This window comes from Mus pahari, chromosome 3, assembly GCF_900095145.1.
Source record: "Mus pahari chromosome 3, PAHARI_EIJ_v1.1, whole genome shotgun sequence".
NCBI classification, from domain to species: domain Eukaryota; kingdom Metazoa; phylum Chordata; class Mammalia; order Rodentia; family Muridae; genus Mus; species Mus pahari.
In genome coordinates, this window is record NC_034592.1 from 28494748 (window position 1) to 28522598 (window position 27851).

At 35.3% G+C, this 27851-nt stretch overlaps 1 protein-coding gene across 4 annotated transcripts in view; it reads right to left on the minus strand.

The window, feature by feature from the left end:
• Nucleotides 1-27851, minus strand: part of Lrp1b (LDL receptor related protein 1B) — a 1962444-nt gene that overhangs the window by 700790 nt on the left and 1233803 nt on the right. For all 4 annotated transcript variants that reach the window (XM_021192210.2, XM_029535926.1, XM_029535925.1 and 1 more), the window contains exons 22-23: nucleotides 12946-13146; nucleotides 10042-10287 (exon numbers count right to left, since the gene is read on the minus strand). In XM_021192210.2, coding sequence (XP_021047869.1) covers nucleotides 10042-10287; nucleotides 12946-13146 — 447 coding nt within the window. The remainder of the gene's footprint in view (nucleotides 1-10041; nucleotides 10288-12945; nucleotides 13147-27851) is intronic.

Sequence of the window (27851 nt, forward strand, 5' to 3'; positions counted from 1 at the left end):
AGAAATAGAGAACTCCTAAATGTAAAGATAAAGATAAGAATTCTTGCATTTCTAAGAAACACTTCGGTGTCCTTCAGTAGATTATACTTAATATTAATTAAACAGCAAAAAGATCTTAATAAGAAAATGACCTTAAACCAATTAACACAAAATATAATAAAAATATACAGAGATTGTCTAATATTGCACTATGAAAAAAACACAAATTTATAATACTTCCATAAATTAGAAAGAATTTTTAAAAAACTGCAAAATTAGAAATATTTGAGAGCTACCAAAGATGTGAGGACTTAGCAAAGTTACAGTTTGTACAAATGCAACTGTGCAAGCATTCTGAAGAGTAGGTGGTTTTATTTAGTAGTAATAACTATAAGAATATTCATTTATTCAGAAATGTTCATCCAATTATAGTTTGGATGTGAGGACTTTGTAATTAAATAATTGAGATCCAGATTGTATCATGGTTGAGATGGTTGTAGAATTATTCAAAATGGAGACTAGGCAGTGAACATAATTTCTGACCACTCCAAGTTCCATTTTCCCATTTGTACCAATGATATAGAGTAAGTTGCTGCCACATAATCCCATTGCCATGGACATATCTACCATTATATCTTCCTCAACTATATTTGACTATATTTGACTATATTTGACTATATTTCAAGTCATGAATCAAAATAGTAAGAAAATTTTGTGTGTCTAGTCTAAATAAGTAAATATGTATAGTCACTTTATGTTAATTTCTGACTGGTCTTAAGGATTGAAATACGTTCTGCACTTCTTCATTATAGATTTTTTGGCTTACAAGTTATTTCTTATGGTTAAAAGTTTGTTAACATCAATAATATAAAGTTAGCTTAAAACTTGTAACTCAGGGTTGGAGTCATTCTTGGCAACAACACGTGGCATGAGCCAACCCAGGGAAATAAGTTTCTAAAGATACCTCTAAATTGGGATAATATTTTATGCAGTTCCTGTCCTAGAAACCAGACTTATAAAAGATAGGGTTTCAAACAATGTTTCTTTAATGAGGTATTAAAAGCTGCACCATTGTGCATTCATATACAAAAACTGGCAGTCAAGCTTTAACATGAAAATAATGCAGTTGGTATGGATTTTAGAGAGACTAAATTCTTTATATTGTAAAAAACTTGTTTTGCCTTCCAAAATTATGGCTATTCTCTGATATTGCAAAGAAACTTTTAAAAGTTATAGTTAAATACTTCTAAAGCCAATGGAAAATTGATAGTTTATAATTAAATCACTGGCTCAATATTTTAATTCCCTTTTTGGTTGTCTTATGAATATAAACTCAAAGATACTTCTCATCATGCTAAAAACAACTCTGTTTAATCAGCAGGTCTAGTTCTCTGGAAAGACGAAAAAATATTCTATGCCTTTTAACTCAAGCCAATAGCTTTTACTAGGTTTCAAAGGCATGGGTGTATTCCTGTTGTCTAAGAAACATCTGTTAGCTATATTTCTAAAATATGGATTTCAATACAATGTTAAATACTAATGTATTTAACTAATGTACATCCTCTTGTAAACTAAAGTTCACATAAGCTTCAGGAAATCAAGAGTCCTAAGACTTAGACCTCTTGTCAAAGGTCAAATGGACTCCAAGTAAATGTCCCTGCCTATTCTGATCCAATCCAACAGGTGGTCCCAAATATAATTTATATAACCTAGGATATATCATACAAGTTAAAATATATACATTTAAACATACATATAATAACTACATGCATATTTGCACATGCATGTTTATATATAAATTATCTATGTTAAATATAAATTATACAAGTTAAATATAAATTATATTCACTAAATATAATTTATGTATGCTAATTTTATATAATAAATATAAATAATACACATTAGCTATATAGTTTAGATAAACATTATACAAATTAGGTATAATTCATATATGTTAAAATATGAATTAAGTATAAGTTAAATTTATAAAATATAAGTTATAATCTATACAAAATAAATAATTTCACATTTCCTCAAAGACACAGAGTTATGGAATGAACCCATGGAGCTCTAAAAATTGGATAACATAAAATAAAAATAGGTGGAGTTGTATACTTCTTTACCACAAAATATTATTCTGAATCACAAAATTTTATTTTGAATTTTTTGACCTTCAATGCTAAGCCACCCTTTGTAACTGAGTATTTATGGCACCATATAACTAGGCATACTTATGCCCAGGTGAAGTGGAAGGATCTGCTTTTTGGCATATGACATGGTCCTGACTGGATATTAATGTGGAGAAGATGGTGTCCTTTTTTTTTTTTTTTTTCTGTAGGATGCTGAAGGAGGGAGGTGGCTGCCAGAGCATATGGTGATACATAGATATTCTGAGTAAAAGAATGATGCTGAATGTGAGCTTGCTGAGTGCCCTGATAATGGACACACAAAAGCTGTACTAGAAATAGGTTCCTGACCCACCTTTGCTACATATTTCTGTTTGGTCAAGGCCAGAAATTTGGAAGAAGATTATCGCTAAAACTGTAACTCATGGCATAGAGATGGGGAAACCTAAATATTATAAAAGATCTGACCCTGATCCTCATGAGATACAATCTTGTGGGTTTGAAACCAAGAGAAGGTATAACTGGCATTTAACAAAATTGTTAGATGGATAGAAAATTATATCAAACCCCAATGCGGTTTAATGTTTCCAATAATATATGAATTATTGATTGGGCTGGGAATCCATCAAACATTGGAAAAAAGGAGATGTGCATAGATCTTTAGCAATCAGATTCAGGTCATTTTCAAGGGCATATATTGCACCTTTCTATGAAGTTGTATTAGAAACACACAAAACTGGGACAAGTTTGGGATTTTGAACAAAAGTTAGTGTTTGTGTTAAGGTTAGTAATCCTTTATTAATTGGTCATATTTAAATTACTTTTGTTTCTTCTACAGTATTTAATGTAAGTTGTATTGACTCTATACTTTCTAATTGTGTTTATATATTGAAATCTGTCATGTCTGTTATGGGGGTCTATCAAGGGGTGATGTGGAGAGTACTTGGCAATGCTTCAAGAATATTGGCAAGAATTTTTACATTGGGCTAGGACAAGGAAGTGGGCTCAGGCAAGAATTTGATATTGGACTAGGATAAAACTCAAGATGAATACAGCTGAGGGATATGTTCCGTTTCTTGATCACCTTGTTAAGTCACTTAACACAGCAATCATGGAACCTTAGCTTATGCCTTTCTTGACCTAGAATTGACTCTATTCTTTGAATATACCTAGAATGGTATAAAAGCAGACTGGAAAAAAATAAACTCACTTCAGTATTTGCTGGGGTCATGTTATCATGTTGTCTAATTGTCTATTTGCCATTTGGATAAGTACTATCATGTGAAACGGTGTACCAATTACACATAGTAGATCAGTTGTACACAGATCACAAGTAATAAAAATAGCACTGAATGAGAACATTATCATGATAAATTATATGATAGGTAATTTCATTTCATAAATTTAAACATTTTAATGCATAAGATTGTTTACCTTTTGTAAGAAAATATCTTATTTAAATAGGAATGGCTGTCTCTTGGCAAAGGAATAAAGTTTTAGAGACAAATTAAAAGAGGTGTGGAAATAAGAGGAAGATTCTACATAAAACAAAGTTGGTTCTGTTCTGAGTAGCAAGGGATTTAATTAACCTTCATTCAGTCTCCAAAATATAAAGGGGAAATGGGATGTAAAGAGAGTAATAAATATAAGTGTTGTGAAAGAAAAGATAAATGGCCTAACTATTTAAAATAAGATTTCACAACAAATATGTTATGCGCTTCAAACTACAAAATTTTATATTGCCATAGATGTATAAATTATTCAAGTAAAAAACCTTGGTTAGAAAGACTGAAAAGAACAAGCTCTTGAAAGTTTAATATTCAAAAGTACTGTGGGAATGTGAGACCACACAACATTGAGGAACTAGGCACTGGCATCACATTGAAGCTCAACCTTGGAGTAGGGAGGATACTTTTCACCAACTGTTGGGAAACCCTGCTGATTAATATCATTGTCTATCATGTCAAGATAGTGCTTCTGATATCAATCAAAATGGAAAGCTCCCTTTACCAGCAGGACTTCACCTTCTCTGACCTTGTCTGGGGATTCTCCACACCCGTTACCTGAGTAAGGCGAAATGTGTAAGTAGTCAAATGGCAAACCTACAAGTTTAGCTTTTTTTTTTTTTTTTTTTTTCACCTGATATGACCCCACCCAGAGAATACCTGGAATTCTGGAACCCCTCTCCATATGAATGAGACATGTACAGTATTTTAAACCCCAACCATAGAATTTACCCTAAGTAGAACCCCTTCCCACTCTCCAAGCTCATATGTAGCATTGGTTAAATGCAAAAAAAAAAAAAAAAAAAAAAAAAAAGGTATGTACACAAGCTAAGATTGTTTAGGAAAGATTTTCATTAAAATGACCCCCCTCCTGCAGTGCATCCTAGCCTCCCCAAAACTCTTTAAGCTAGACTAGGATCCTGCAGACCCTTCCCCCAACTCCGGACTCTGCTTCATCCTTTCAGACCTGTATGCAGCCTAGTCTATACAAGGAACTAGGAAACATGACACACAGCTGGACCCCAAAACGCATACTACAGCTGGTGCCCAGATTGTGGGGCCACAACTGATGTAAACACACACTTTATGACACCCAGTGCCCACATGGATTCAGCAGAATTTCCACTTTGAACAAAAAGGATAGTGTACCTGGTACAAGCAGACAGACCTTTGACATCAGCCCAAAGGCTCATCAGCATCCACAACTCTGAGGGAAGGAAGTCTTATATTTTCCTAATTTGCTCTTCTCTGGATCTATGGATCTAGCTTTCATTTTTCATTATGGGAAACAACTCGTTGCAAACAAACAAAATGAACAAACAAACAAACAAAAAACCTCCCCCCAAAAAGTTATGTGGACACCTCCTGTCCCTGCACAGCAGCCCTGCACTCTACTGGACACCATTAAAACAAAAAACATGAATAGCTATGCCTGGTGGGAGCCTCCCCTTCCCATCTTCCCCTCACCTACATGATGTAGGACACCTTTAAAAAAAAAAAAAGGCAATTTACCATGCCATCTACCTTCAGAGTCTCTAAGAACTCACCGATGATACAAAGAAGTCTAATGAACCCCTATTCTCCTCCTCCCTCATGGCAAGAGTGGAGAAGGTGTCTGTCAGTCCCTTGGCTGGCTCTGCTTCCTCCATTGCTAGTGGTCCTGCTGCTAAGAGTCTGGAGCCCCATTCTCAAGTTGATGACTGACGATCCCACTGGTGCTGGATCCTTGCAAAGTCAGGTGACTTATGTCTGCTTCTTTCTCTTCTCTTCTCTTCTCTTCTCTTCTCTTCTCTTCTCTTCTCTTCTCTTCTCTTCTCTTCTCTTCTCTTCTCTTCTCTTCTCTTCTCTTTTCTTCCCTTTTGCTTTCATTCATTTTTCCTTCCTTCCTTCCTTCCTTCCTTTCTTTCTTTCTTTCTTTCTTTCTTTCTTTCTTTCTTTCTTTCTTTCTTTCTTTCTTCTTCCTTTCTTTCACCCAGCCTTTAAGATACTACAGCCAAGCATTTCACACTGCTTTCAGCCTTAAGACAGTGTAGCTACAAGTCCTACCCTGCAGCCAGGCAAGTAGAATTCCACCAGGCACCTATGCTTGTGTCCCTCTCCTTTTCTAATTTTCAGGACTTAAAGCGACAGAAAGTTACACCCCTTCTGCTCCTATCTGCTGATCCTTGGGGGTGGGGGTGGGGACACACAACTGGGATGCACACAACTGGGAAGTGGCACTGATGTGCAGATAGAGCAGGCAGCTGGCAGTGGCATAAGCCCTTCCTCTGAACCTCAGCATCTAAAAGTAGAGGACCCACCAGACTGTTGCTCCAGCCAAATGCACACTGCCATGTTGAATTTTGGGGGCAGATTGCATGTGCTAGCCAGCACAGAGCTGCTAAGCTAAATTATAGGCATGATGGGCAGAGTTTCACTGCTACATTTTGAGATGACATGACTAGGATGGTACACAACTACCTTTGCTTTATTACCTCTTAGCTACAATCTTAAACAATGAATCTATTTTTCTGGGTCTCAGTTTCTATAATTGTTCAATGAGAGACATTCTATCAATAATATTCAATATCCATAAACATTTAATAAATGGTGGTTATTAATAAACTAAAGTGAGTATTTGAAAGAGTTAAACTTGAAGAAGACAGTGTTAAAGGGCTGCCCTCTGAGAGGACCAACAAGCACCTGACTGAAACAGACACAGTTATTTACACTCAACCATTGGACTGAAGTTGGGGACCCCTGTGGTTGTATTAGGGAAAGGCTGGAAAAAACTGAGGAGGAGGGCTACCTCATAGGGAGACCACCAGTCTCAATTAACCCGGTCCCTTGAGATCTCTCAGACACAAAACTAACAACCAGGCAGCATACACAAGCTAGTCCATGGCCCCCTACAAATATACAGTAGAGGACTGTCTGGTTTGGCCTAAGTGGGAGAATACATACCTAACCCTCAAGAGACTTGAGGACCCAGGGAGTCGGGAGCCCTGGCGAGGATCTGGAAGATCCTCTTGGAGAAAGGAGAAGGAGGGATGGCATGAGGGACTGTGGGAGGGCAGATTGGGAGTGGGGTAGCAACTGGACAGTAAAAAAATAAAAGCAATAATAATAATAATAATAATAATAATAATAATAATAAAGAGTTTACAGGATATATGTTTACAAAGAGGATATAGGTTTGATATATAACATCTATTGCTCATGACAATTATCAGAGAATAGGAAGGAGACCATGAGTGATAAGCATGCAGATACTTCCCATCTCATTAGTAATTGCCCTTCTTCAATGCACGTGTGTGTGTGTGTGTGTGTGTGTGTGTGTGTGTGTGTGTATGTATGCATGCTTCTGCATGTGTATATACCCATAGGTGTTTTCCAAAGACAGACAGCTTATTGATTAGTTCTCTTGGGGAGGTTATTTAAGACTTTGAACTCCCCGACGTGGGTGCTTGGATGTGAACTTGCATCCTCATCAAAATCAGGAAATAATTTTAACCACTGAACTATCTCCATCCCCATAGTCAAGTAATTTTGAGGTGGCTCTCTGATATACAGAATTATTAAAAAAGAAAGAAAGGGAAAGAAAGAAAGAAAGAAAGAAAGAAAGAAAGAAAGAAAGAAAGAAAGAAAGAAAGAAAGAAAGCAAGCAAGCAAGCTGGTGTCCTTTAAGATGTAAATGTCCAAAAACATTAAACTTTTACAACCCACATACTTTTTTAAGAGTTAAAAAGTGTTTGCCAAGTGGCTGCATGTGGTCATATGTGAGGATCAAAGATTGAAAGAGCAACACACTGCGCCCAAAGATGATCTGTTCACTACAGTGTTTGTGAATTTACAGCCACAGTCTCTTTCCTAAAACATAATTGGTAACAATGAAACTTTTCTCATCTAAACTATGAAACTCTGGAGGAATAGAAACAAAGGTACCATTTTTTGAGAAAATATAATTTGCTTCAGGTTAAGAGGAAACAGAAAGTTATAATGTTTTTCACTCTAGTCTGAGAAATGTTGCAAACTAGCCAGAGGCTGCCCACCAAAGAACATATAGCAGCTAGAAAGATAACCACTCCACAGTAACTTCCTGGACTTTCAATAGAACACACAAAGAGAATGATGTTTGAAAATTAAGGCAGAGACATAATAGAGCATCGTAGAAAGGCAGAAAATAAGAGAACAAATAGAAAAGGGAAATGTGTATGACTTATTAAATAAAAATCAAAATTGTGAAAGTATAGTGATTTAGGATTATGTTTAATAAGTAAGACTTTAGATATGAACACACAAAAAAAGGAAGAAAATAAAGAAAAGCAGCTCAGCATTACAGTAAATGCCAGCGTGTGAAGAATTTCAGAAGCAAATAGAAATATATGAAAGCTTTACAGAAGAGAATTCAAGGTTTGAGGATACCAGGGGTGTTCTGGCACTGATGTATTTCAATCATAAAGCCTATGGTTCTTTCTTTTCTCTTTTCCTTCTTTCTGTATCTTTTTGAGTTGTCAAGGTGAGTTAGCATTAGTATTAAATGCAATAGTAACAACATTTATCTTTGAAAAGGGATCACGTAAAGAATGATGGAAGTGAAGGGATGACATGAAAGAAGAAATATTTATTTTGAAGTCCAGGAGTTGCATGACAACTCATTTTTAATGTTCTATGAGTTCTCTGTTTTTTCAAAGAGATGAAATAACAGAAATATAGAACAAAACCTTTTATAGGTGGCCAAGTAGAACAATTAATAAAACATGTCTATGAATAACATAAATGTTGACAATGGTTTTAAATTCTGTTTCAAAGTACAATTAATTATCAACTTGTTAATTTATTCATGTGAGAAAACTTTTATTTCAACCTTAATATTTTACATGTTAGCTTTTCTCCTTCATCATAAACAAAACAGGCTTGACACATGCAAATTATGAGGTATGCGAGAGGGCTCTAGGGATTTCCTCCCAAGCTGACCTTTGGCTATCTCCATTAGGATTAGCTTTGAACCTGGTTGTATACATTCAAAAGTTTACCTTTAGAAAAGTAGAAACTTATTAGCTACTAACTCATTAGTTATTTCATGATTCCTTAATAACTTCATCTATATCGAAGAATATGTTATGGTTTTCCTAAGCTATGATCGTAAGATACTTATGATCAAATCTGATATGTTGTTTCTCTACTCCTAACAAAATGACACTTTTAACACAACAGATTGCTCCCTTTAGACTCTTATGAGGATTACTTTATTTAGAGTCTTGGAGAAGTAAACATAAAATAAATAGTCCTTAATAGCATTGTTGGGCATTCAATATTTAAGAGGAGATAAAGAATCACACATTATTATAGAACAATAGAACAAAAGATTAAAATAGTTAAATGGTCTCTGAAAATATAAAAGTCATTGGTTGTATATTAATTTTCCCAAATAAGACTGGAAACTACTTTAAAAAGCAGACAAAAGACTGTAATTTGATTTCTGATTTTCAATTTTTCTTATTTGTTTAGAATAATAAATAAGAAGAAAGTATGCATGAGTATAGAAAGTCAAATCAAACCATGACCATACAACCCTAGGAATATGGTGTCCTACACAGAGAAATATGCATGAAATTTAAATACTGAATAATACAAGTGTCTGGTTTATAGAGGAACAAAGAATAACCTGGATTTCTAGAAAAGAAGGGACAAAAATGGTAGCCCAGTAGAAGAAATAAAATGAATGAAAGTTCATGATGCATAGGTTCTTGGACATCTAATAAAGCTTATAGACTAGAAAACTTCCATAAAGCATAAGAGCTGGAAATCAACTCTGTATGTCCATAACATAAAAATAAATACATTGAAATACAGTAATCAAGACTAATCAGGATTAAAATAAATGATTTGTTTATATATCTACTATTAATCTATCATCTATCATCTATCTCTCTATCTTCTACCTATCTTTCTATTTATGCCTGTTACTTTTATTGGATACAAATTCATCCTGGGAGGTAACACTGTTGCTGGTCTGAAACCTACATTAATAAAATGAAAGAGATGCTTTCTCTCATCTGGAAGTTAATTAAAGCTAAGACCTGTTGTTTTCCTCAATGGATTTCAGAAGTATGTTCTGTGCACATATGTGTAAGAGCCACCAGGACTCAATACAACTTAAAAGATAGTATAAGTTCATCAATATCTGAAGTCCAATTTTAGTAATGTGTAATTTCAAATATGCTTTGTATTTTTCAAGAAGGGCAGGTTAGAACTGTAGTAGTAATCATATGTCTATGGTTCCGAGGGTTATGATAGGAAGGGATATTGTAACATCCTTTTGGAAGGCTTTGGAATAGGTTAAACAAGACCTATGACATTTAAAGGTGACTTACAGAATAAATAGAATCCTTTTACTATTTTTTAAATTGTTTTGGGATTTGTTTTCATAGTTTACAGTATCTACTCACCCACACTGGTGCAGCTTTCCCCATCAGTCCCCAGCGCCCAGCCTTCATAGCAGGAGCACTTGACCATGTGTTTGTGCTGCTCGCACACTTGGCTGCACCTCAGGTGGGAGGCACAGTAGTCCACAATTTCACAGGTTCTATTGTCCTTCTTGAGCTGATGTCCTTCTGGGCAGGAACAGACAATTCCTCTTCCAGGAACAACAGAACAGTGGTTGCTACAGCCTCCATTGTTCAGAGAACACTCATCTGTCAAGGGACAGATGTTTTTGGTCAGATCATATTTTCTTAGTTCATACTATTCACTGATTGAATTCTCTAAGTCTGGAATTAGAGTCAAAGCTTTTTAGACTCAATATAAGTCAAGCACCCACACTCATTGGACACTAAATGCTGCTGGGAATGATCCAATAGTAGAATTTCTTTATAAATGATAAGAATTGGGAATGCCAGTTTCCAGTTCTACTAAGTTTATAATATAGCTTGAGTTAACACATTGATTACAAATTGTGCTTGGTACTTTTGTTAAAACTGGGAAAATTATTCTCAATCTTTTAGAAGCTGTTCAAAATCAGTTGTAAATGCCTTTCACAAGAAAGACAGACATTGATTACACAAGTATTTAATGCTTATAAATAAATACATATATGCATATGTAATTATAGTGACATTGAGGAGAAGTTTTCTTTGTTCATTGTGTTCTATATGTTGGTTGTTATGACTAATTCAATGAGGGCATGGAAATATGATATGTATTACAGAAACAAAATTTTAATGGTATTTTAGCAGTAGTAATGAGCAGCCATTATTCACCATATGTATAATGAACATAGTTCATAAAGAAAGAGAATGCTTTCCTCATACCACTTGTATTTACACTTTGGATATGTACATTTATTATTATTCTTTTTTCTTCTTCTTTTCTTTTTCTTTTTATTTATTTATTTATTTATTTTTTGGTTCTTCGAGACAGGATTTCTCTGAATAGCCCTGGCTGTCTTGGAACTCACTCTGTAGACCAGGCTGGCCTTGAACTCAGAAATCCACCTGCCTCTGCCTTCTGAGTGCTGGGATTAAAAGTGTGCACTACCACGTCCAGCTTTATTATTATTTTTTTTTATAATCACAAAATTTTAGGCTCTAGAAAGATATAGAATATATCTAATTATATTTATCAGCCTGATATTGAATGGAAAATTAAAGATATTGAATGAATAAAATTAAAGTTAAAAGGGGATATAACTTCCAAAATTTGGACCAGCATTTTCAGTGTTAGCAAATTTCAGAATATCATGCTCTTGAGTAATGTAGCAGATTTCTGTTTTTACAACCCCACAGACCCTACTGTTTTCTCAATAGACCTACTCTTCTCAACAATTCCTTTATGGCCCTACAGTTTCCTACTAGTCCCAAGGAGGAAACAGATACATAGCAAAAAGCCCAGGAGCTTCTTACTATTGCTTTGCACCAAAAATGTTTAGAGTTCAGCATGCATGCCTTTAATCACTGAACTAGGAAGGCTGAAGCAGGTGGATCTTTGTGAGTATGAGGCCAAGCCAGTCACACCAATGAGTTTGTGGTTATCCTTGTCCACACAGTGAGGCACTATGCTAAAATAAAACAAAACAATTACATCAAGCAACATCAAACCTCAACCAAAAATAAGAATTTATCAATTGTTTCTCAAAGCTGGTCTAGTTGTGCTTCTTCAGGGAAATACCACAAATGACTGCTGGATAATAACTGAGAAATCATAACAATATTTTCATGTATAACTTAAATGTCCTGGTGATTCTAGAAGTGTTTTTCTTGTAAAATTGGGTTGTAATTCCATTAGCCATTTTTCTTTAAGATTTGAATTCAAGTTAGGTATTATTTTGGGAGGAAAAATAGATTTATTTTCAAGAATTCTTGTTCAGCAGTAATCATAGACATTTTGAAGTGGTTCCTCCATTTTGACACCCCATTTCAAGAGAACAACTGTAAAAAATGTTATTGTGCTCAGCAGGTTAAATGGGGGTGGTTCACAATATTTTTAGTTTATTTCAAGTATAATTTCTTTTGTCTTAGAACTAAGAATTTCTGACGCCCTTTATGGACTTAAGTAACATTAAGTAAGAGTAAGGAAACTATTTGGACAAGTCAAGTCATAGCTGTCCTTTCCTCTTCATTACCTTATAAAGTGCCAGGGTATGATTTGTTCTTCTTATCATTATTTACACTCTTTGTTGATGCCTCCATCAGTGTCTTTTAGCAACCATACCTAAATTCCCTACTTGATAACTCTCTGATTTCCTGAAGGTAGAAAACATTTTTATTTCCTTCCCTTCATATGTATAGTTCGGCATAGAGAGATAGCTCTTCCAAATTCTTTTAAAGTCTGGTGAATTGGTCATTTTAACTTGATAAGTATACTAAGAGAAACAATTATACAAGAACTACAAAACAGAAGCAGCATCATAGCAACTCAGGTAATAGTCTGTCTTAAGTCCAGCATCTCCTCTTCCTGTAACAAACAAAATCACCGTTTCTATTGTAATGTCTGAAGACTCGTCAGCAGTGAGTTTCATGTGAGCAGTGAGGTTTCACTAACTTCCTGACACTAATCAGTTCAGCTATAGAACAGTAGGCAGGAACTAGAGATGTAACACAGAGCTCTCTACCTGGTAAATGCATTGTCTAGTGTTTGTTTGTTTGTTTTCTTGTTTTCAGAATTGCTTGATCATATTCACTGCAATTTATAAAGCCATTCAGTGCCTGAAAATTAAATACAAGGGCAAATGCAAAAAGTCCGATTTGAAGGGAATAAGCAGAAAGAATGAGTGCTTTGATGTGAATAAGTAGATGCAAATAAACTAAAAGGTTCTAATCCCTGGAGAAAAGTAAAAAAGACAGAACAAGCAATACCACAAAGGTCGCCTTCATCTGACCCATCCGGACAGTCCTTCCTCCCATTGCAGAGTTTCTCTGGCTGCAGGCACACAGAGGTGTCATTAGCACAAGGGTACTTGGGTGGTCCACACAAGAAGCTGTCACAGTCTTCTTCATCAGACTGATCTTCACAGTCAACATCTCCATCGCATACCCAGGCATTGTTGATGCATCTCCCTTAAGAGAAAGGAAAGAAAATGCATTTGTAATTTGCAGAAGATCACAGTAAGGAAATGCCATTGTTATTGTCTTTGTCAGAGTCAGAATTATTTGCTATTAGCAAAAAAATCAATTCCTGATAGTTTGACAGTTTGTTTTCATGACAGCATTGGAATATTCTTGTCTTGCTTGTAGAGTCTGAGCACTGGTGTTTTCTGAATTTTAAATTATTAAATAAAAAGAGATTCTGTGACTAGCTGAAAATGTGTTATAGTTTCAGAAGTAAAGTTTAATTGCACAATTTGAATCATTTTTCTCAGTCCAACATTTGCACAAACACTGTTAGTTATGACCTAAGCTGAAATTTAGGCAAATGCTTTATTTTAGGGGAAGTAGTATTTTATTTATATATGTAAACTAAACCCCTCAACACTTGTTACCTATATTTCTTGAAATGATCATGAAATAAAAGTTGCTTCATAAAAGAATACCAGTCCTGGATAACCAACATAGTTTTAAGGAAAAAACAAAACAAAACAAAACAAAACAGAACAAAACAAAACTAAACCTCCTTGGGGGCTGGAAAATGGGTCAGTGATTAACAGGGCTGACTGCTCTTCCAGAGGTCCTGAGTTCAATTCCCAACAACCACATGGTGCTTCAGAACCACCTGTAATGTGATGTCCTCTCCTGGTATGACTGAAAAACAGCGACTGTGTATGCATATACATAAAATAAATAAATAAATACGTCCTTAAACAAAAACCAAAAAATTCCTTGAAGAATTGTTGGCCCTGATTTCTGGTTTCTGCAGAACCAAAGTTGCAAAAGCAGCATACATTCAACATAGAAACAGAAATAATAAACAATACAGAAGGTTTGACATTGGAGATATTAGTCCATGCACATAAAAACAACTGATTTTTTTAAAACAAAAATGCAAAAATCAGACAAACAAGAACACATGACAAAACTGCTTGAAATAACTGTTGTTAGGAATATTTGCTATCTGCACATAGAGGAATGAAAGTTGACCAATCTCTCTCACCCTATATACAAATTCATTTAAGATATTCAAACCCCTCAAGGTCAGATAAGAACCTAAAACATAGAGAAAAATATAGTAGGAAATACAATTTAGGCTTCAAGCTCAGGCTATAATAGGACTCTAGACATCCAGGGAAGGGGATCAGCAATTGACCAGTCAATTATGAAACTGAAACACACTTGTATTGTAAAGGAAATTGCTAGTCAATTGAAAAGGCATCTTAGAAGATTGGAAAACAAAACTAAAACCATACATTACATGTCTAACAGTAGATTAGTGTCTATAAAATAAAAATACCTGAAAACTTAAAGTAAAAATACAACAAAATTTGAAAATTGGGCAATGGAACTGGATGGAGAGTTCTTAAAATAAAATATAAAATGGCTAAAAAAACATTAAAACACTAATTATCATTGTTAGCCATCAAGGAAAAATGAATTAAAACTTCTTTGAGATTTCATTAGACCCCAATCCCAATGACTAAGACTAAGAATATTAATTATGATAAATATTACTGATGATATGAGGTTTCCTCATGCACTGTTAGTGAGACTGTAAATTGATACAACCTCTTAGAAATCAGTGCAGGGATTCCTCAAAAAAAAAAAAAAAACCACAACAAGAAATGGATGTATCATAAGACCTAACTGGACATTGCCTTAAAAGACGTTATTTCCTATTACACAGATACATGGTCATCAATATCCATAGCTCCTCTATTCACAATAGCTGGATGTTAGCTAGAACCCAAATTTACATCAACTAATAAATAGATATTGAAAATGTACCTATATTCCATGTAATTTTATTCAATTGTACAGAAAAAAGAAATTATGAAATTATTAGGTAGAACCGAACACACACTGACTGAAGTACCCCAGGTTGAAAAATATAAGTGCTACATATATTCACTCTTAGGTGGATCTTTAGATTTGTGGCTTTACTGGGGACAATGCTCTTCCTAGGTGCCATAGGTATCAAATGTAGGATGTCTCCCATCATGTCAGTAGATGTATCCCACAGACTGACAATAGATTCTTATTTTGATTTTGATTTACCACCAGAACTGGGTATTAAGACATTATTGCTAAATACATCAGATATTAGTCACAAGGCTTGGATAAATCAAGTTGGTACTGACAACAAAGCTTTCTCCTTGTTAACTAGCTTGAGTAGTATCAGAAGTTATTATATGCACCACTAGAAAAAAACAATTTATTTACCTATAAACCCTTTGACCTATAATAATGACTGGTTTGGAAGGAAAGAACATATTTCTAAATGGGCAACAATGACATGAATTTTATCAATATAGTTAACTGTTTTGTGCTTGAATTTAAGGTTTGTGGCACAGGTGGAAATATATTTCTGCTGCTGGACAACTAACCAAAATCCCATGGTTGGGAGCTCATAGATTCCAGGGATTAACCTATTTTTCTTTTATTTTGCTAAATGGAAATAACACCAATGTGGCCTGCAAATTTGTAACTGTGTAACAATTGTTAGGTGTAGATCACCAAGCTAATTAATTAGAGAATTTCCTTTGTGTGCAGTGGTTGGTGATTAATGAACAAATGGTCAATGGTCTGAGAACAATTGATTTTGGAGTGTTCTGCCAAAACCGCTTTATCATTCCTACCCCTAGGCTTAGCTACCATTCAGAGAGAGTAGAAAGAAAGATTACTAGGGAGTAAGTCAGGGCAGAGGAAAATGAAACAGTGTCTTCTGGATATGGCAGGACCACTGCAAGTGCAGTGAAAATCAAGTGCAGGAAATCAGAGTAGCTACTGTTGCTTGGGAAAGGCTTGGACAAGGAAGAATAATGCAGACAACAGTGAAGGAGGAAGGTCTCCACATCTTTCCCTCTGAGAAGCTGTTGGCAGTCGATACTTTATATTTTATTTTATGTTATTTAAAATTCCCATTTCCTTTCCTCCTCCTCTTCGAGTTTTTCTCCTCAAACTCAGGTCTCTTCCCACCAATTCCCCTCCCTTTTTCTTCAGAAAAGAGAGGCCTCCCATGGACATTAACTAACCTTGGTATATCAAGTTGTAGTAACACTAGGTATATATTCTCTTATTAAAGATCGATAAGGTAGCCCACTAGGAGGATAAGGTGCCAAAGAAAGATAACAGAGTAAAAGATAGTTCCTCCTCCAACTGTTAGGAGTCCGACATGAAAACTAAGCTACACAGCTGTGTAAATATGTGTAAAGGGCCTAGATCTGTCTTATGCATGTTATCCATTTGGTGGTTTAGGCTCTGTGAGCTCCTATGGGCCCAAATTGGTTGATTCTGTAGGTTTTTGGTGGTGTCCTTGACCCCTCTATCTTCTACAGTCCTTCATTTCCTCTTCCACAGGATCCCCCAAACTCTGTGTAATAGATGGCTGTTGGTTCCTGCATCTGTTTCCATTAGCTGCTGGATTAAGCCTTTCTGATGATGGGGTATGCTAGACTCTTAAAGTTTAGCAGAATATCATTGACAGTGTCTGGATGGGCTCAACAGATGCTATTTTATGGGGGATGGAGACTCCATTTCCTCTAACTGTATGCTCTCTTTAAGGTTAAACATGATCTAATGGATGGACCCCCCCACACATAAGCTCAAGAGAAACACAACCTAAATTTATTGGGTCACTAAAACAAAATAGTACAGGAAGTTTGGATAGGATGGGAAGATGAAGGTTGATCTGGTAGCAGCTAGGGGGAAAAGGGGTTGAATTTGGTTAAAGTCTACTAGATGAAAATCTCAAAGAGTTAATACAAATATCACATTAAAGGAGAATTATATTTAGATAATTTTGATACACACTAGTAGAACATGTAAAAATGTTTTCTTTTTACTGATTTACAAATAAAAATGGCTGCTGGTCAAAATGTTTTCAAAATCAACATGTAGAGCACACACTGTCCCATGGATGTTGTTGTCTGTGAAATCTTGTTTTGTTGAAGTTGTGGATGGTGATATTTTTCACTACAAATTATTTATTTACACATTATTATTATTATTATTATTATTATTATTATTATTATTATTATTATTATTATTTCTAGGTAATTGTCATTTCTGGAGTGTATATTATTGATAAGTAAAACAAATTTTACAATGTATCTAGAGACTTAGTAGTCTGATTAAAAAGACTATCATTCATAAAATTAGGGTCAAAATAAAATTTGAAATGAAGATATGTCAAATATTTTTAAAAACACAATGTATTTAAAATTATCAAACTTATTTGTAAAATTTAATAATAGTCTTCACTTTTGTAAGTCAAATGAAAAAAACACATAATCAGTACTGAAATGACTGAAGTATTCTAGATGATTTTAAACATATATTACTGAAAAAAATGTTTAAACTAAGTACTGACTGCTATTTCAATAATAGATTTGTTTTAAATAAATACAAATTATAAACTTAATGCCAGGAATAAAATGTGTTCTATAAGTCCCAGCTAAGGTACCTACAATTTAGAAAGCATGAACAATAATAGAGATGATCATATCAAGTGCAATAACTAGAAAATAGAATTTAAAATTATTCAAAACTAAAAAAATAAGGCTGTAAGAAATTAAGAATTGGGAGTAAATGGGACCAGGGGGATTCAGGGGTGCAGGAACCCCGCCCGACCAGTGGCATGGGTTCCTTCCTGTCTGAGATGATGCCCTGAGCTGACCATGGGCACAAATTCAACAGCCAGTCCCACAACATCCAGAGGAAGCTCTACTCCCAGGTACTCTAACATGCCCAGGATCATAGGCTCAGAGGTGCCCCAAGCAAACCTTTGGGGCTAACTCTGAAACCAGTCCCACAGCACCTAATAGAAGCTCCACTCTTAGGCACTGTAAAATGCCCAGGATCACAGGTAACAGGATCACAGGACCTTTGTGACACCAGGGTCTCAGGGTTCCAGAGGCAGCTTGATGCTCATGGGGCTCTGACACACCCAGGATCTCAGGATCACAGGACATTTGTGACACCAGGGTCTCAGGGTTCCAGAGGCAGCTTGATGCTCATGGGTTTCTGACAGACCCAGGATCTCAGCATCACAGGACCCCAGAATCACAGGATCACAGAGACAGCTGAACTCTGAGGAGTTCTGACACAACCAGGGTCACAGGAAGGACAGACTCCAATCAGATATAGCAAGAGTAGGTAGCACTAGGGATAATAAGATGGCAGGAGGCAAGCATAAGAACATAAGCAACAGAAACCAAGGTTTCTTGGGATCATCAGAGCCCAGTCCTCCCACCATAGCTAGTCCCAGATACACCATCACACCTGGAAAGCAAGAGTCAGATCTAAAATCACTTTGTATGATGATGGAACACCTTCATATATGCAGGGGGAGGGGAGCTGGATAGGGGGTTTCTTGGAGGAGGGAAAACTAGGAAGGGTAATAACATTTAAACTGGCTAGATTTTTAAATGTACAGAAGCAAGTAGTACAACATTTAGAATGTATCAATTAAAATTCTCCCAAATGGAAATAGTTTTAGTTATACTCAATAAAATTATATGGCATTAATGTGAAAACAGAGAAAATTGGAAAAACAGCAAGTGAGGTTCAGAGTTGAGATATTGGACTAATAATTAAAATCCACAATGGGCTACAAAATTCCAAAGTTTAACGAAGACAAACCAAGTAAGACCCTTTTATAAAATGGAAAAATGAGGTGAATGCACATTTCTGCAAGAAGAAATACAAATGACCCACAAATAAACTCAAGGTTGTTCAGTATTGGCCACTATGCAAATCCATGTTTAAACCAAGAGTTATTCTCTCCTCTTAATGAAATTGATGCGAAAAATAACAATTTCAGCCAGGTGAATTGGCTCACTCAATGAGTAAGGAAGTTTGCTGCCAAGCTCTATGAGTTTAATACCCAGGATACATGGCAGAGGAATAGAAAGAACTCTTACAAATTGTCCCCTGACCTTCACACATGCATTGTGGTGTATGTGTGTGCATATACCTACAAGTAATAAAAATATTAACTTACTAAACAAATAATTGCTTGTTATGTATATTTTGATACTTTTAATAAAATCTAAAAATTGAAGTAGTATCAATGTCCATTAATGGATGAATAAATTATGATCACTGTGTAGATGTGCACACACACGCACACACACACACACACACACACACAATTGGATATTATTCCTTAAAATGGATAAATTTCTGTCACTTCCAGCAATGAGCAATGTTGGTGGCATTGGAACGAATTATGCTAAGGGAAATAAATCAGATTCATAAATATGATATCACAAATTCCTTTCCACATGTCAATGTTTAAAAAATAAGCAAAAAATCTATCTGACATAGCACAGCTATTACTAGATATTCTGAAAGGAAAGAAGGATAGATAGATAGATGGGGAAGGAATTGATTAGTGTACATTACATGGATGTGTTGAAATAGCATAAAGAACCCCATTAATATGTAAACATCAAAATGTCAATAGAAACTAAAAAATGTTACTGGGTCCATTAAATGTAGATATTTTTTCAAATTAGTGTAATAATATCAATTATCTGATACATGGACGACATTTAAGTAAAATAAGATGTTTAAAGCTCTTGTAATTTAAAATATAAACTTAAATGTCAGTTTGATGCCATTTCTTCTCTATTAGTTAAGTCAAGATCAAAATGATGGATAAACAGACAGATTTGACAGGAGTGTAATAATCACCTCAAATATTGTACATTTGAGCAACTTACTTGTCGGGAAATGTTTAAAAATTAGTTAAAATGAGCAAACACAAAATATATCAATTTTGCCACAAGCAATCTAGATTTGAAAGTATGGCACGCAGTCATGTATATCAGTGTTTTGCATGTTATGGAAAGACTGTCAGAAATTCAAATTCCCATCCCAAGAAAGTAACAAGGACTGCAATCATGATTTTAGTGACAAAGAATGAGAGCATGGTACTAAGAAAGAATATTAGAAGACACCAGTTTTAAAAAGTGTTTTATAAAGCAGAGGTGGGCTTTCTTGCACACTAAAAGGATTCATGTATGTATTAATATGCATGAGTTCATTTCCATAAGTGCATTAGTATATGTATACATATGCCTTGCTGTCTTCAAGAGTCTCATATCAGAGACTTCTACAGGTCCACAGTTGACCAATTTGCATGTCTTTTATACTAAATAGTGTATCTTTTCCTATAACATGCCCATATCACTGAATTAGTTATGAAACCCAAATTTAATACAGTGTAAGTGTTAAATAAATATTTGTGGATATTACTTGGGGTATAGTAACATGGAAATACATATTCAATAGACATGTTGAACAGACATAATTTTCTTTCAAATACTTTTAGTCAGTAGTCAGCCTATTCTATGGATCTCAAAACCCACAGCTACAGAGGAAAATCTTTCTAGAGGACTACACAGGTGAAGGTGATTGCCCCTGTGGAAAAAAAAAATGAGGCTCTGACAACACAGGGCAGAAAGGAGAAAAATAATTCTGTAGTTTACAGTCTTCCTCTCACATATATCTATATAACCTTTCCAAACTACTGTGGTCTAGTTTTAAAAATGATGAAGATGAGATGCACGTACACCTACCACAAAGTCCAGCAAACTGGACAGTCAATTATACAGCCTGTGTATCCAGATGCACAGAGGTATTCCTTCACAGAGGCCATAGAAAACAAAACAAAATACCTTGACCTTGTCACCTTCAGCAAGGAATTTATAATCTAATTCATAAGGCAAGATTGATGTACAATGCAAAATTGTTGCACAATGTACATTTTATCTTTGAAATATGTCATCCTCTACTTAAGGAATAAATTGTATGGAGTCATCTGTAAATATAAGGCCATATCCTGGAGTCCAAGAATAAGATAGGTCCACATTTGAGTTGGTTTATCAAGGTAATTCTTCATTTGTTCCCAGGCACCACCAATAAATCATGACATTCCAGAACAGCATTATAAAAATCATATCTACAAATCACTATTGATCTTTCACAGTCAAGATTACAGTGAATCTGTGTGCCATCACTAATGGAAAGCCGGCCTCATAAGGTAAAGAAATCATATTCACATGATTGTCTCCAAATCACCAGAAATATAATTAACATCAGGATAGAACCTAGATAAAACTTCCAAATTAAACAAAACAAAACAAAACACAATTCCTTTCATATTTTATGGAAGGTTTGAAACTGCTTCTTCATATCCTGTGTGTTTGAATTTAATTCTAACCAACATATAGATGAAGTAGAACTTACAAAGTAAGACTCAAGAATTTTGAACTCACACTCACTAGTTAAATAAACTTAAAGCAAATGTGATCAGTAAATACTTTTTAAAGAAGGCTGATTTTTATTGAATTTGGATCAAGATGGATTATCACATCTTGAATTCATGTACAAAAGTATTGAACAGCCAGGTACTTTGGGTCTATGTGGGACTATGCTGCCACCTGCACATAGAAAACGCTAGGACATGCTCCATGTTGGTATTATCAAAAGAAACATAAATTACTAGTGGTCAGATATGCTAGAGAAATTATTAGTAGCTATGCAAAACTTAGTAAGTACTTAATACTATAAAAACATTCCCAAATATTCCGAAATTCTTACCTCTTCTTTAAAAGCCAAAGTTTGAAAATGTTAAAGCAAGACTCAAACAAATAGAAGCTTGCTGTTTAAAAATTCTTTCTTAGAAAGGGCTGAAAGTAGGAGAGGATGGTAGTTGCTAAATTGATTTCTGTATATTTTCTGATTTATTTACATTGTTTTTTCAATCTGATAGCTGTACTGCAAGGTTTTTATCATGGTAAGTATACATTTTTTTGCTTCCAGTCAAGACAATTAAAACGATCTTGTAGCAACAACAAAACTGAAGAACCACAAACCAGCCTAGTGGAACAAAGTCATCTAGGACAATCACACACTGTCACATGCATACTCAAGCAGCAGAAATGTTTGTACAGTACTCATTCCACACTAAACACCATTATAAAATCCATAGATTAGGGGAAATTGCATGCGTTTCTGCACATACAATATATGCTACTGTTTTGACATAATCAAATATCTTTTCTTGACATTTTCTTCTTTATTAAACGATTTTTGAGGTTTTATTATTTTTTTAATGAGGGCTCCCTATTTTGGATTTTTATGAGATTTTGGGCTATGCCAATGTAGGAGTCTCTGTGTCTATACACATTTCTTGTCCATTTTCTTTGACACTTTTTCTTTTTCAGTTGACTTGTCGTAGTCCTAATATTTTATTGATTTATTTTATTATTACCCCTAAGATGCTTCTTTATTTTCAAAGGAGAGACAGAAAGGGTATGGCTTTGGATGGGAAGGGAGGGGCAAGAACTGAGAGTAGGGGAAGTGGGATTGTAATCAGGATATATATTGAATGAAGAAAATTCTAATTTCATTAAAAAGAACAAATCAGCAAAAGACAAGTAATGTTTATGATCTGGTTCTCTAACATTTATCTTCTTTCATTTTTGTAAGTTTTCTAAGTTTGGTTTTGTTTTTTTAGCTCTGTCTGGCCCGGTACTCATTATTTACATGATACTAGCCATAAACTCATGGACATCAACTTTCTCTGGCTAATAAGAGCTAGTATTAAAGGTTGGTGACATGCCATCTGACTAGAGTTTTGCTAAAAGGTAATATGTGTTATTAAAGAAATGTCTTCTAATAGAGATCACAACTAATATTAAGAATATGAAGGCTGTCAAGATGGCTCAGAGAGTAAAGGTGCTTGCACATGAGTCTGAAAACATAAGTTAAGTCTTTGAGAACCAGAGATAGTGGAAAGGGAAAATAGATTCCTGTCTTATGAACTGCACAGACATCTGTAGTATATGAATGTATACTACATTTATGAAAACATAAAATGAATTAAGATACTTCAGTATTAAAAAGACTATGAGCATGTGGCTGGAGAGATGCTCAAGGAGAAACAAACATTTGCTGTGTATGTGTGAGGTTCTGAGTTTGCATCTGTAGAACCTAAGTAAAAGGCAAGTGGGAGCATCTGCGTCCCAGGTCTCCCACAGGGAGGAGGTCATCAGAGAGAGGAAAAAACCCAGAAGCTAATGTCCAGGTCGTCTGGAAAACACAACAACGATGACAACAACAACAACAACAGCAACAACAATAACCTCGTCTCAAACAAAGTGCAAGGCAAGAACGGACAGATACCCATGTTTGCCATCTAACCTTCACAAGACTGCATAGAGATATAATCTCCTCCCACACATAAAAAAGTAGGCATGAAGAGAATAGAATATTTGAGTCATCCCAGTGGATAAGTAATATATTTATAAGATTTTATATGATTTTTATATGAGACAATGCTGCTTCTACATACATTTTTGTTGTTCTGATGGTTCTGAGATTTACTCTGATTTAGAAAATATTTAGCATACATTACATGCTTAGCTAGCTAGTAAAGAGGGTAGGGAGATGAGAACTACAACCTGTTGATGAAGCACTAATGTTCCAATATTGAGCATAGAGAAAATACTAGGTATTTAACCAGCAGAGATGGCTGTGAAATTTCAGGTATATAGGAAAATTCTTCTAGTTGAACACTGAAAAGTTCTATATTATGAATATACTTCTTATTTTATGCTAAAGCTTATTTTCTTAATATATTAATATGAGCTATAACCACAAAACCATGTATGCTGAATTTTATTCATGATTATCAGGCATGATTACAAGCATATCCTGTTTTAGCAATATTTGTTTAATCTAACTCAGATTATGGATGGATATACTCCTCTTTCTAAATGTATTAAGTAAGAGGAAGATGGTACCCATTAAAAAATTAGCAATCAGTCACTGTGAGGTTGTAGATCATGAAATGTCAATTACCAATTGAAGGTATGTTTTCTAAACTTTAGATAATAATTTTTTTCTGCAGCATTCAGACAACATTATTGTTTATTGTTTGCTAAGAATTCTGTTACTAGTTTTGAATACACTGAAGCATACAGATGTGAGGAGCAACTAAGGCAACACAAAAGTACCAAGTGAGAGACTATGCAAGCTTAACTACAAGCCATAGTACTCTAGGAAGGGAGGATTGGGTGATGGAGCCAATGCATTGACATCTGTAAGATTAGAAGATGGACATGATCACCGTAAGATATGCTATGCTTTACATGAGTGTCAAGGGATGAGGGCATTCCCAGCAGTAATGGAGAAAGGGGTCTTCAGATGAAAATGTGCTGTTGAACAAAACACTGAAAATGGCAGTTCCAAGTCAGGGCTAGACTTCAGACTAGAGCTTTACAAGCCAGTCACCTGAACAAACAGAATTATATGTAATGCTTAACCCAGATTATATAGTCAATAGACATTTTAAAAATTAAAACAAAAAGGAAAGTCAGACAAAACAAGGAAAATAAAATAAAAGGCTAGAGGTCTTAGGTGGTAACTTTGAACAAGGTAAGGAAAAACACATGGAAGAGACTTGGCCTACAGTAAAGCACTACAATGAAAGCCCAAGCTGCAGTATGGACAGAGTGTAGAAGCTCGGGCCAGGCTGGCTTTCTGCCACTTTCCGTTTGGCATTTTAAAACATGATATTTTTATTTTTATTGAGTGTTTGGAAATTTCACATCATGCTCCCTGATCACTCCCATGTCCCAGTCCTTCCATGTATGCTCGCCAGCCTTGTGAACCCACCAAAATAAACAATGAAAAACAAAAATTAAAATGAAAGAAAGAGGAAGAAATAGAACAGGTCCAGTTTATATTATCTATATATTCACTGAAGCATGGGCAAGCTCTCAGTGGTCTACCCCTTAAGTGGAACTGAGTTGTTCCCTTGCTGTACCTCTGTCACAAGCCATGATTTGAGGAGAACTCAGCTTCAGCATCAGAGTTTTTAAGAGTTCTCTTCAATTACTTCCTATTTGGGCTGATACTTTTTTGGGAGGGTTGGGGGTAGCAGATATCATTTCTCAACCATGTGCATCTTTCTCAACTATGTATCTGCAGTCAGCAAAATTACTATAAAAGTATCTTCATTGTTCTTTACCACTAGTGGGAGCACACAGATCATGGGCACCCACATAGTTTCTCACAACAGCACAGACAACAAATATGGCCCCTGGTGTTGTAGGACCACAGACTTAGACAGGACCTTCAGAAGCAGCCCATACAATGGACATCAATAGCTATGGACTCAAGTGGCAGCACAGGTCATGCACATCAATATAGTCCCTTATGACAGTAGAGCCCACAGACATCAATATGGCTTCAAGTTGCAGCCCAGAACACAGACATCCACATGTTTTCATGGCAACTTAGGCCATGAATTTTGACACATACCCTGGTTACAGAGCTACAGTAGGACCTTGGACCCAGTCACAGTGCTTAGTGGCAGCAGAGACGAGAACATCATCATGACCTATGGTTTTCATTGCCTCTATTTAATATATCAGGAGACTGGAGTAAATGCTTGCTTAAATCATTTGACCTTACTGCATTACTGAAGTGCAGAGACAGAGAATTATAAACTGAAGAATTGTTTCCAGTGACTCAAAGAGAAATGATCATTTATGGTAGAATGCAAGGCATGAAAGGATACATAAAACACAAGACATCTAGCTATATTATACAAGGGAATGTGGAAGACAGAGAAAAGTGAAGTGAATAAATTTTCTTTGTTGGGCATGTGTTTATTGAGGGGAAGATCATTCATGTGGGGAAAGAAAATAAAGAGCAAGAAACGAAAATGATATTATCTCCTACCCACATTGTATGACAGAATCACACTGTAAAGACCCTTAAAACAAAGGAAAACAAAAAAGCAACAAAACAAAATAAAACAAAAATAAATAGGAGAGATAAGGTTAACCTTAAAAAGAATAAACACACGACTAAAGTGACAATTTTTACAGAAATAAATCAGCAGAAAATATATAATACTGATGAGAAGTGACAAAGTATTTCATTAGTTTATGACAGTGGGATGGTGTCACCATGTTGTGAGAAATAGATGGAAGTATTCTACTGGCTAATTACAGAATAGGAGGACCCTTTTAGGTCTAAAACTCCAGATTAAACTCATTTTTCTTGCTGTATCTGTTGATCTAATAACAAGACAGGAAACAGTTCAAAGTCACACAAGACTAAGGCTCTGCAACTCACAGAAACCCAAAGAGAATTGTTACAACACACCCGTCGAGTCAGAAGCAGAATACTAGATCCAGTGAGCCCTGAGCTCAACAGCTGATTTGGATACATCCGTCTGCAAAGGATAACTTTATACATAATTTGTCCTGACCTTGAGACCTGGCAGGCAAGTGTGTGTTGTGTATTTTAATGAAATCTAATGTGAAAGAGTATGGCTTAGCAACGATTTATAGCAATTGCTGGAAAGACAATATCAAAGTACGATACTTTGAAAAATGACGCCTACATCCTGCTTTTTCCATAGCTCTCTTTTCCTCTCTATATAAAACAAACAAACAAACAAAAAACAATTTTAATTTGAAATCTTAAGGAAATGATCTTCATTATAAAAATAATGTTTAGATTTGTATTCCCTAAAACTACTGTGCCAATTGTAATATCCTTCACCATTCTCAACGGGTAGTCAGAATGAAGATGTTGAATTGTCACCAGTTCCTTTGCTTTACTCCATTGCTTGCTCCTGTGCCCTATTTTGTCCCCAGATAAGTCTGCGTTTCTAACTGAAAATTTCATAGAAATCCTCATAAAGCCCATACACAACTTTTAATAAATATTTGTCTGAATTTAATTGAAAATTTCAAAAACTAGAAAAAAGTAACGTATTTATCAGTAGATGAGTAAATTTTAAAAGTCATTTATCAATGCAAAAAGAATAGAGTAGGTGAGAATAAGCGTAGAATCAGGAAGAAATGAAACAAATATAAAAAAAATCACATCATTGTGTGACTACATATATGTGACATTCTGGAAAAGGAGGGACAGTAAGAAAGATCAACAGGTTCCAGGCAGAAGTGGAAGTTAAGCACAGGCAGGCTGATAACTGAGGATTCTGAATGATAATGTGAATGCATATAATAATATACTATTTCTAGTACCATCAATGTGCAGGCCCAAGAGCCAGTGCTGCTGGAACACATGGCCTTGGTATGGTTTGACTCACTATTACATGTCCACTAATTGTAATGCATGCACTATTCTGTTTCGGGATACAATATACAGAATATGGATAATGAGAGAAGCCAAGCAGGGGAAGGTAGCAGAAGGGATGTGTGGACTCCATAAGTCTTTCCAAACTTGCTGCTGTTAAAAAACAAACAAACAAACAAACAAACAAAAATAACAACAAACAAAACAACGAAACAACCAACACCAACGTATATCTAAATTCATTATAGAAGTTTTCTGGGTAGTCATTCTTACTTAATTATAAGACTACAGTGATTTATTCAAAGATTGGAAGTAAAATGCATTATACTAGCTACTTTTCTCAATGCTGAGACCAAAACACCTGAAAGTGCAGCTTAAAGGGAGTGACTATGTATACTATGCTATGGGCTTAGAGATTTCAGTCTGTATGTAGTCCATAGGAACATTGATGCAGAGTATCCAGTCGTGTGACCTCCTCTCAAGGTGAACAGGAAGCTGGGAGGGACGATGCCTCTGTTAACTGGTATTTTCTCTCCTTCCTT